The sequence below is a fragment of the Mesitornis unicolor genome, unplaced genomic scaffold, assembly GCF_000695765.1.
Source record: "Mesitornis unicolor isolate BGI_N332 unplaced genomic scaffold, ASM69576v1 scaffold30816, whole genome shotgun sequence".
Lineage (NCBI taxonomy): Eukaryota > Metazoa > Chordata > Aves > Mesitornithiformes > Mesitornithidae > Mesitornis > Mesitornis unicolor.
The window spans coordinates 997-13,165 of NW_010189412.1; the positions used below are offsets into that span (position 1 = coordinate 997).

The 12,169-nt window shown below is 38.4% G+C and overlaps 1 protein-coding gene across 1 annotated transcript; it reads left to right on the forward strand.

Moving 5' to 3' along the window:
- Nucleotides 1-275: 275 nt before the first annotated feature.
- LOC104541904 (translocation protein SEC63 homolog) lies at nt 276-10,111 on the forward strand (the record flags this gene model as incomplete). Its single annotated transcript, XM_010186062.1, has 7 exons — nt 276-335; nt 563-721; nt 1,431-1,589; nt 2,487-2,588; nt 7,515-7,613; nt 8,332-8,436; nt 8,988-10,111. Coding segments are annotated over 7 exons (828 nt in total), but the record flags the coding sequence as incomplete, so codon positions are not given.
- Nucleotides 10,112-12,169: the final 2,058 nt, after the last annotated feature.

Sequence of the window (12,169 nt, forward strand, 5' to 3'; positions counted from 1 at the left end):
CTTTATGGAACAAGTAGATCTTTGGAACAAGATGACATGTTGTTCACAAAATTTCTTTATAATGCTAGTGATGGAAAAATTCTAGCTCAAATGTGCAAAATACTGTTTAATTTTGATCTATTAATCCCCTGCTATCTTTGTCACTGATAAAAGAATTTGCTGTAATGACTAAAACCTTCAGACCTCATTTTAAGTGATTTCGTTTTTCAAATATAAAATAATAACTTGCTATTTTGGTACAGAGAACTATTAATAGTTTTCATATCTTTAACCAGGAAGTGTTTGAAAAGGAGCAGTCTATATGTGCAGCGGAAGAGCAACCAGCAGAGGATGGGGTAAGTGAAAAATGAATGTTCCTCTTGCTGGCTAAAGAGAACTTTTGCAGATATTGAGTTACCGATTGTGTGCTTGCCAAGCTTTTTTTTCCCCCCAGAAACACCTACTTAAGTGTCTCTTCAGCTATGCTTTCTAACTTTGGTTCGCAGCTTAAAATGCTTAAAGTACAGTGAATGCCTGAAACTTAATGAACAGAATAAGTATTTTAAACACTGCTTTCTTACAGCAAGGAGACACCAACAAAGTTAAGAGCAAAGGATGGCAGCAAAAGAATAAAGGAACCAAGAAAGCTTCAAAATCAAAGAAAAAGAAGCCACTGAAAAAGAAACCTGTGCCACCTTCATTGCAGCCACCAAAACAGCAGAAGCAAAAACAAGCTAATGGGGTAGCTCATAGATTCATTGATATTTTAGTATTTTGTTCAATTTATTACTCCTGATCTGATGGAGTTTTTGTATCTGTCAAACTTCATTCTATGCTTTTGTAAAACATATCTCCTAAAACAGTGGGGTTTTTCTTTAAATTTAAGTATTACTGGTAAAATAAGCAGGGAACCACCACAGTAATGTTTCTAGTGGCCTGCTGAAAGTTGTGCAGAACTGCTTTATAAGTTTGGCTTTGTAGGCCCTTACTAGTTCTTGTTATGCTGCCTTCTGGGAGGTGAGTTGTTCTGTACCTTCTGGTTTTCCTTTGAGGGGAAAAAAAGTGAAATGAGACTTCCTTCTGGTAAATTTAGTACCTTTATGCTCCTGCTGCCTCATGGGCTGTGTTGTAGGTATTTTTCTTATATTTTCTCTTAATTTTCTTACAACTTTTTGAAATGTGACCCCAGAATCAGATACTGTTTTCTCCTATTCATGTTGTAGATGCCAGAGAGAGAAGGAAAATTGCTTCCCTGCACCTCTTAGCACATGAGTTGCAAAGGATTAGTCTTCACTGCAGACATATTCTGTGACAATAGAGGAGTGTAGATCAAAATGAGAAGCAAGGGCTATGACCTTAAGATAGGTGCCGTGAATGCTGTGTACTACAATAATGCAGACAAACTAAGTTAGAGGGGGGTTTGTTGTTGGTTTTTTTTCCTTTCCCATTAGGATGTGGTTGCAAAAGAAGACGAGGAGGAGATCTCTGATAAAGGAAGTGAATCTGAAGAAGAAGAAACAAACAGGGACTCTCAAAGTGAAAAAGATGATGGAAGTGACAGAGACTCTGACAGAGAACAAGATGAGAAGCAAAACAAAGATGATGAAGCTGTAAGCCTTACTTTTTCTTGAAGGGTAATGTTGAGGTTGAGAGAAAAATGCATTTTAATCCTCAAGCATCCCCTCAGGCTAGACAACACTAGGATGAAGAAGTAGTATTGGCTCTCCAGAGACTTTGAGACCTCCTAAGAATGTTGTCATTGCAGGTCTGTTTCAGAAAGCAGTGAAGGGTCTTTGCAGAACAGACAGAAATCTTTAAAACAACATAAGAAAAATAGCTTAATTTCAGGGAAAGATTGTAGTGTTTACTTCAGCTTTGGTGGCAAAGTCCTTTGAACTCCATTCTTTATATGCAGTGGCTGTTGCATACTGCATACTACAAGTATGCAGTAGTTGAACAAACTTGTACATGTGCTTAGTAAACTCTAGTAACTAAATTATTAAGTTAGTTGTTCGAAGCTGTGGATGAAGTGGCTGTAATAGAGAATGAGGCATTGTGGTGGTTAGATGATTTCTGCACTACATGTCTTACAGTGGAAGACTTGAGAGTGACAGCTGGTAGTCACATATAGCGTGCAAATAAGTTTCCGATGGGAAAAGAATCATCAAGTTTGTAATCAGAATTCTTACAGCTGAAGCAGTGAGTTTATAGGTAGTGCTGTGGAAGTGAACTTGGAAGAGTATTTGCAAGTCCTGCAGATCTGTGGCGTGTTTTGTTTTTTAATATATTTACATGATTGGTCTCTCTAGTTTTAGTGTTGCTTGATTTGAGGGGTTTTTTTTGCTTTTAATTGTACTGTCTGATGTAATCTCTGTGTGCCTTTCCCTTTTATAGTGTATAGTGTAGCACAAAAACGTGTCATATGTCATTTTCATGGGCTAAAATGTCTTTTTTTTTAATGCCAAAGATGATTAGTGCAAATAACTCTTTAAACTTGTCTTTGACAGGAGTGGCAAGAATTACAGCAAAGTATACAGAGAAAGGAACGAGCCCTTCTTGAAACAAAGTCAAAGATAACACATCCTGTTTATAGTCTTTTCTTTCCTGAGGTCAGTAATAGAGAACATTATAGTTGTGAAGCATGACATTTAATATAATACAATGTAATTGTCCTCTTTATATTTTTACTGTAAATACCAGGCTTTTAAAAAGTCTAGTACTTGAAAAAATTGCTGATGTGAATTTAGAAAAAGTCTTAATTTGTAAAATCTTCTTAAACTTCTTCAGAAACTTTCCTAAAAAACTTCTAATGTATTATTCTTTCTACCCTTCCTATCTAATTTATAGGTTTGTTTTTTTTCTTTGCAATGTGAAAGCACAACAGTGGTTCTAATACAGAGTTAAGAGTAGAGCATTACTTGCTCTTTTTCTGACTGCAAGCACCTGTGAGTCGAGGAGGTCTTGGCCCTTCCTGTGTTAAGGGTAACAACAGGAGAGTTTGGGGGTAGTTTGGATCAGCAGCTTGTTTTGACTTGCTGCTGACTTAGTCTCAACACAACAGTGTGGTGGCAACACAGCATGCAGCTGTGGAAGAGGGAGTGGGTTGGCAAAGCTGTCTCTTTCTACCACACTGTGGTCTGGAAGTAGAGGAAGCCAATTGTGGAACAGTCTTTTCTATAGAGCTCAAAAATACAAGATAAGGTGTGGATGGACATCAGAGCAAGGGATGTATTTGAGAGTGGTGACTCAGTGTAGTAGATAGGCTGAGGTGTCTCTACAGCAGCCTTCGGTGTAGAAAGTATGTTCTGATATATCAGTTACTTAGACAAACAGCTAACCACTCGGTAGGTGTCTGAAAACATTACAGAAATGCAACCTTGAAAAAGATGGGATTTTTCAAAGCGTGGGTTTTGTGTTCTGAGCAAGTAGGTTAGGTCTTTGGGAGGTGACCAAATTGGAAGTGGGAAGACGGAGTATTTGGCCACAGTTTTTTGTTTGTTTGTTTTCCAGGTCAGTGGTTCAGAGGATTTCCTTTGCTTCCCTGCTCTCTGACTAGGGAACTCATCTAGGATCTCTTTTTTTTCTCTCTTTCTGCTCCTTCCAGTAACAGGGAGGGGGGATACAAGGCTTATTCCACTTGTGCTTTAAATGAGACAACTGAGACAGGGAAGAACAGGAAAACATGAGGAAAAAAAAAGAAGGCATTGTGCATATTTGCCCCCTTTTTTTCAGTTCCCAAGGCTCTTTATGCTCTGTACAGCTTGTTTTGTGTGCAAAACATACTTGGTTGTCCCCATGCTCGTGATCATACTGTTCCTGCTGTTTTTACCTAGTTCTGCCATCATTAGAAAGCAAAGTGTGGGAGACAAGACTTGTTGCTAGGGAGCCAGCCAAGATATACAAATAAACCAAAGAAATTGTTTTCCTGAAGGCCTTAGCTGAGAGTTGTGTGGCCTCACAACATCTAGTTTTGTAACGGCTGATCTCAATGCTGTCTTTTCCTGGCACTGTTAGGTACCCTTCCATCTCTCAGTACAGCTTCCAGTTCTCAGTACAGCAGCATAGGAGAAAAAGGTGTAAAGGCATTCTGCTCTTCTGGATGCCCTAGATCATGTCAAATATGCAGCAGAGTCTTAATACCTCCTTGCTGCAAAGGCAGCTGGCTTTGATCATCAGTGTAAGCTCAAATAGTGAGTATGGGCAGTGCACAGTGCCACAGGGATGCTAACTATTTGTATTTTTTACTGCACTGAGGGTTTCTTCAGAGACTTTGCTTATACTTACTCTGTACAAAGCAGCTTGGGCTTCAGCTATGTGTAACCAAGCTGATGATGGGTTTTAGGACAAAACCTAAATACAGTATAATGCTAAAAAAAAATAAAAATCTAGAGCTGAACTGAATGTTTGAACTTGAATGATACACACGTATATTTTCTTGTGGTACTGCAGTTGCAAATTTTCCAATGTCTCTTCACTGATTTCCTGAAAGGTAAATGCAGCTGTACTTGATGCTGGAGCTGGAGCATGTTCAGATAAAGCTGATTTGCAACATCTGAAGAACAAAATCCATTGTACACTCTGGGTATTTTTTTAATCTGTGATTGAGAGCATTATGTGTATTGTCATGGCCAGTTCAGAGATGCAGAGTTAAGGATGAAATGCTGTAGTTGTGTGAATAGCTCTGTTTCCTGACCTTATGGATGTTTGAGTGTAGCTGGGCCTCAGGAGGAAACCTTAACACTGGTTCATATCAGGTTTTTGGGCAGTTGATTACTCTGCCAGAGATGCATCTTTAATCTATGCAGGTTCTTAATTATCTTCTGCTCCTGCATCCATGGATCCAGAAACTGCACAGATTGTAGTTTTGACATTTTTAGGTAGAAACTGGCCCTGGTGTTCGGATTTTATGAACATACTGGTTCCCTGGCATGCCAAACCTTGCACCCATCTGTTAAAGGGCATTTTGCCCACTTGCCTGTTAGCTTGCCAGATTCTCACAGGCGTAAACTTAAAATTCCACCCAATGAGAGAGAGGAAAATGGCACTCCTGCACAGTTCTCCTTTCTGGAAAAAAAAAAAAAAAAAGAGCAGTGGCACTTTGGGGTCAGGAGCTTTACTTCCAAAGAGTTTGCTCTTGAGTGTTAGATCAATGAGTGTCATTTGTTCTGATATTTCTTTCCCCCCTTGGCTGTTATTTTTACCAGGCTTTGTGAAAATCCAGTTGACAGTTTTGAACTTTGTTCTAAAAAAATATTTCTTGCCATTGAGAGTGATGGTAGCATACACAATGTATAGTAAGTCAGCACAGTGTTTTGGTAATGTCAAAAATAAAATTCATACAAATGAAGGTCCTTTTTTTTTTCCCTACTGGCAGAGTCCTTACAGGCTCAAAATGGTGAGTAGCCATTTCAGCAACGGGTCTAGCTGCTGTAGTTCTTGTTCATCTGTACTGTTTATACTGTTTATCCTACTATTCCTAGAGGCTTCTTGGCTAGGAAATAAACACTTGAACTGCATAAGACTTTTTCTTTACTACAGTTGTCAGGCAGATTGACAATATATTTATTGTTGAAATTTACAAATAAAATAACTTGTGCGTGGAATCACATGGGACAGTTTTTCATAAAGAAAAACACTTGGAATAGTTGTAAAAAGGACTTCTTATAATTCTGCAAATTCTGTTGTTAAACAGTATAGGTATTTTGTCCTCTTCTCTGTGCCTGTTCTAAGCAGTGAAGGAATGCTGTCGCTTTACTGTGATGCAGTTGCTTTTAGCTTTATACGCTGTAAAACAGGCATTAAGATACTGAGTTAATTTTACAGTCCTCTGCTCTGGGACTCAGCAGTGCTGATTGGGGTGTTTTGGTTGCTGATGTGAGTGTCTTGCTGTTGTATATCTGTAGTTTCACAGAATGTTAGGGGTTGGAAGAGACCTCTGAAGATCATCCAGTCCAACCTGCTGCCAGAGCAGGATCACCTAGAGAAGATCAAACAGGAACGCGTCCAGACAGGTTTTGAATGCCTCCAGACAAGGAGACTCCACAACCTCTCTGGGCAGCTTGGTCCAGTGCTCTGTCACCCTAACAGTAAATTAGATTTTCCTTATGTTTAAGTTGAACCTCCTGTGTACCAGTTTGCGACCACTGCCCCTTGTCCTGTCACTGGGCAGAATCAAGAAGAGTCTGGTCCCATCCTTCTGACACCCGTCCTTTAAATATTTGTAAGCATTAATGAGATCCCCCTTCATTCTCCTCCAGGCTGAACAGACCCAGCTCTCTCAGCCTTTCCTCACTTTGGAGGTGCTCCAGTCCCCTCATCTTGATGACTCTGCACTGGACTCTCTCCAGTGGTTCCTTGGACTGCGGAGACCAGAACTGGACACAATATTCCAGATGCGGCCTCAACAGGGCTAGCTGAATATTTCAGTGAGATGGTGATAATTATTACTAGCATAACAGGTAGTCACTTCAAAAGATAAAAGGAGTTAATTTAACTTTTGTAACTTTTTCTTCAAGAAAAGTCTTAAAGAGGTGAAGGAAGGGAAACTTGCTTTGCAGTACTAAACGAACTTCTTTGCAATAGGAAGGTTTCAGCTTCCATTGAACCAAAGCAGGTTTTGCCTAAAATATGTGCCAGAGGGTTAACCAAAAAGGAGCAGTGGTTAAATGAAGGATAGTTGAGCTTGAAGAGCTACAGACTTTTATGTTTGAGAATGGTTGCTTCTATGTTGCTGAACTTCACCACAGCCTTGAAAATTGGACTCCGATCAAGGGATAAACTGTTACTTTTGTACAGTGTTGGTGTCTTTTTATGAAAGACTGCACTCATTTAATTACATTTAGTTTAGGAATTCTACTTCAGTGCCTGCAGTAGCAAGGCCTTTGAGACCTGTAGCTATTTGGAAAGCTGTGTGTGATAAGCAGCAGTTGTTGCGTATCCTTTACAAATATCAATGTTGCTTGTTGTTCATGCTTTCCTGAAGTGAAATCCTGGTATGTCCCAATTCCAACTTGCAGCGGATTCCTACTTCTTGGAGGGGGAAAGAAGAAGTGGGGCAAAGCATTCTTTCCTGAAAAAGATTGTTTATTGGGAAGAGTACTTTGTCTTTTGGCATGCCTTGCTTTACATGCTGATGTTTTTATCCAGGCTGGATTTCTGTTGGAGGACCTAAGGTGGTATTATATTGAGTGAAGTTGCTTGTAATCCTCAGTGGACACAATTCTTCAGAATGGTTCCATGTCTGATGTGGTAGCTTAGGTCAAATATACAAAATGAAGCCTTTGGAGACCAACAGTTTCTTGTGATAACCTGCTTGCTTTCAGTGTGCAGTATATACTATGTATTTTACTCATACACATCCAAGAGTTAAAAAAAACAAACCAAACAAACACCAAACCACCTCCTTTCTAGCTGTATATGATTTTATGGTTATAAGGACCAGTGAATTATAATCACCTGTTGTAAAGTGTAGGGGCATCATTTTATTGACCTCAGTAATCCTGTTTTTGTTTGGTTTTTCTTCCCTTTTATGAAAGGAAAAACAAGAATGGTGGTGGCTATATATTGCAGATCGGAAGGAACAGATGCTAATATGTATGCCGTATCACGTTTGTACACTAAAAGATAAGGAGGAGGTAAAGTACTTATAAAAATTTTCATTTGGGATATTATAAAAAGCATCTTATGGTATGCAAATACATTTAAATTCTAATTTTTTCATATACTTATCTCTTAAGAAGGAAAATTTTAATTTCCTGATAGAAGTAGAGAAGAGCCTTTTAACTAAAAATTAATAATGGAGAAAGAAAAAAATAAGGAGACTTGCAGGTTTTTTTGCAGACTTTTTCGCTCCCTGATATCAAAAGCTGATGAAAACCAGTATTCGTACACAATGATCATTCTTAAGTTATTCACATATGTGAGAAATACTGAGTGTTCTTTTTCTGTAAAGCAGAGGCTGTGACAAATTAATTAGCTGCAGCTCGTATGAACCTTTCTGAGACTGTAACCTTTGGCTGTGTTCTTTGCTTTTCTAAAAATGGGGATTTCATGTATTTTGTTCTTTCAAACTAGATTTTGTGTTCTAGTTCAAATAACAGTAGAGTTAAGCTAATACTTTCAGCAGACTAAATATTGTAACCTGTTGGGGGTTTTGAGATTTATGAAGCATCCAATGAGGTGAAATTGTGTACTTAATGTAGGGTTACTTGGTCTAATTCAGAAAAAAGTTTTTAAGGAAAATAAAGTCTTACTCTGTAGCAGTATTTATTTCTCATTAGAGTACTGGGGTACCTGTTCTAATGTGTCACTTGAAAGCAGCAAGAACTTAACGGTGTGAATTCTGTTTTGTAGGTGGAGCTGAAATTCCCAGCACCAGGCAAGCCTGGAAACTATCAGTACACAGTTTATTTAAGATCGGATTCATATATGGGTTTGGACCAGATCAAACCATTGAAGGTGATGTTTAATTGTGCATGTATTTGTATTAATATTGAAAGCTACTTTATATGGCTATTAAAACCCCAAAAGTCCTGTTATCTTTAAGAATTTAAGCTGTCCTAATCTTAAAACAGTGGCAAAGAGGGACTTTCCAGCAGTGTCTGCCTGATGCCAATAGTGGAAATTTTGTGATTGATCAAATGGGACTAAAGTTTGTGATGCTTTGCAGTGCCTGTGTATTTTAATACACATTTTCTCATGTTTATTCAACTTCTGCAGCATGGCTGTCTCTAGCTTTATACCTTGAGGTCTGCCTTGCCACTTCCCTGCCCTTAGTCCTAGACACATCCAGTTAATGAGAAAAATGTGCATGCCTTATTTCTGGAAGCAGTTGATGATTTTGGTTTTGGGCGTTTTTTTTGTTTTTTGTATTTAAACTGTCAGTTTTGTCGTGTCGTTTGTTTTTTTGGTGGTTTTGTTTTGTTTTGCTTTCCCAAATTGATGTGTATTGTCTGTAACCCTTTTCCTCCCTGCTTCTCTTTACTTTCTTTTTCTTTATTCAATTACAGCTGGAAGTTCATGAAGCAAAACCAGTGCCAGAAAATCATCCACAATGGGATACAGCAATAGAAGGTGATGAGGACCAGGAAGACAGCGAGGGCTTTGAAGACAGTTTTGAGGAGGAGGAGGAAGAAGAGGACGATGATGATTAAACAGTACTATTAATTGACTACAATATCTGCACACACTGCAAACTCTTGGTCTGACTGTGGAACTTTACAATAAACCAGAAACAGTACAGAAGCTTTGAGAAGGCTGAGTTTAATTTTTCTTTACCAATTAAGAGTGCATTATGTAACTTCTCAGTGGAGGTGAAGCAAATCCGTTGCCATTGATACACCTTGGAATATGCTTATGGCTCATTATAGCCTTCAAGTGCAGGATGGTGCATTTGTTTCAATTGAAAATAAAAGCTTTTTTATTATAAATGTCCGAAAGTGTGGGCTATGTATTGTCTGATCAGTTTAGGGTCCAATTTAAATAAAAGGTACTATTAGCTAGGAGCAAACTTTAAATCATTTTTTCTGCATTAGGAATTTATTTTAGAAGACATTTTGGTATATTTGACATCCTGAATCTCTGTTGATTGAAACAACATCTGCTCAACTTTCAAACTTGATTGGTTCTGTGGTATTCATTAAATATTTTGCTGTGATACTGCTCACATCATTCATAGCTTTAAAAAAATCTTTTATACTTAACTTGATAATTATAAATTGGCATCATACCCGTCGCCACATTCCATATATTCTGGAGGGCTGCTTTTTTAGGACTTTTGCCTTTTATGCCCAAGATTAAAATGGAAATCATAAACTTCGTTGACTCTGCTATAGGGATACTTATTAATGGCTTAAAACATTTTTAAGCCTTTATTTCATCAGATCAGCAGAAGATCTGAGTCTTTTGATAAACAAAATGTCTGAAAGTGATTTTTGGGACCATGTGTTATGCAAGTTGGTGGCTTTTGTGTAATGCCTTTATAAAAGGTACATGCTGAAAGCCGAAGTATATTCTTAACTCTTATTCTACCTGACACTGTTGGAAATATTTTATGGGTAAAATACAACATGCAAAGAGGGCGTGTTTTGTATCAGTTTTGCATTCCCATCAATAAACTGGACAATTTGATGGCTGTTTGCATTTACAGTGTACATCTCGTTGTCAGAGTTCTTTTACCTCAGTCTCCTGGGGGGCTGTGAACAAGACAGTGATTGTTTCTACCCCTTTTTTAAAAAACCCAACAAAACTGCAAGTCCAATTGGAGAATAAATTCAGGGAGGAGAGAATCAAGGCTGTTAGTGTATTGCGTGGCTTGACAAAAGCCACAGGTGGATTCTTCCTTTTCTTGCCCTCAATAAAATAAGTGAAAGTGTTTATTAATTAAAAGTTGTATTTCTGTGTTTCAGAAGTACATGAGTGTTTTGCAAGTAGGAACAGATGTATTTCTGTTCCCTATATATTGAACTATGAAAATGCAATGCTGTAAACCATGACAAATGTCATGCAAGAAAATCATTCTGTGAAAATTGTCCAAAGCCAGAACAGTTGCACACTAATTTGTGACCTTGTTTATTAGAAAGGGTTGTCACTTCAAATGCGAAGTTACATTGTTATATTCTTTGTAATGGCAATAGTTGCAAATAAAATTTGAAAATGTTCTGAATGAGATTATGGTATTTTTCAAAGTACTTCTGAAGTGCATATTGTTCAGGAAAAATGCTTGTAAAGCTTAAGCAGTGTCAGGTGTTCAAACTGAAGGATGAAGACTAGGTATCAATTAAATGGCTTGTACACTTGATGCCTTTTAACTCCAGTTTCTATTTGCAAAATACAGTAGAGAAATAATAAAAAAGCACAAGTTGCATTCCATGAGCTTTCAGGCCCAATACGGCACTGATGAGAGAAATGCCGGAGGAAGAGGTCACCAGGGTCATTATCAAGTAGACAAAACAATTCATAGCTTCTGCTGTTGCTAAAAATTGAGAAGTGTTTATTGTTAGGAGATATAATGGATAATAAGAGCATGGTGGATGGATGGGAGTGCTCTGTCTACTGATACTTATACACATTGACTTCTAATAGTAATATTTACGTGCAAGATGTGAATACATTGAAGAGATTTAAAAACAAAAAGATAATCATAATCTTGGTCTGAACATTGAGGTATTTTCTTCTTAAAGATTGAAACTGACAGCTGGGATTACACTGAAAGTCTGCAAGCTGAGGATAATTCTATTGAGCTAACAAAGGCGAAATCCAGTATTTCTTCAAATGTGGGTCTCCTGTATGGTCAAGGTAACTTAATAGAAGATGCAAGGAAAAGAATTGTAGTGGTATTGGAAATTTTCATGATGTGAAGAGTGCAAGCTGGTACTTCCCTAAGAATGCCAGCTATATCATTGTGCACTGTTTTGCACCTTTCAAGAAACGTGCAAAAGGAGGGCTGAGGAGGTATTTAAGAGGCTTTGAACAATACAAACACCAGCTGCAGGTGCACAGCTCTCATGAGTGTTACTTGTTACTACATTATTGGAACTGTTAGCTGGTCTGTTGTCCAGTGTGACCATTAATAACCATTTCTGAAGAACAGTTGGAATTGTCATTCAAAGATTTGGTAGCTGTCTCTTGAACAGGAATTACCGGGATGGGTAAAACTTCCCAGGAAGAACCAGCATTTTGTGTTCACTGTTGTGTGTGTCTTTTGCTTTTTGATGGGGTTTAGGAATTAATACAACTGATTTTACTCCTAACTCCTCTGAAATTCTGGTATAGTAACTGAAGAGTGAAAAAGTTCAAGAAATAGTCTTCTTTGCTGACAGTGGCTGATTAATATTATAGGAAACTTCACTTTTTTTCTAGTTTGATGCTGGGTGAGTAGAAAGTCCCGCTTGTGCAAAAACCTGATTAACCCCTCTAAATGTTCAATGTCCTGTGCGTGCGGCAGCGGCGGCTGCAGTTCCCGGCCGTGTCCCAGAGGGGGCGGCAGGGCCTCGGCTTTGCTGGGGAACCCCGGGAACACCCGGCCCCTCCTCAGCGGCGGCCTCGGGTTTGGGGTTTTTAAAAATCTGTTTAGTTTATTGTAAAGAAACTCTGCTGTTACATATGCACCTCCCCTGTTTTTATATTTGTTTTTCTACGGGTTTTTTTCCCCCCAAATTCCTTGCTGACTCTTCATTTAAAAACCGCTGCA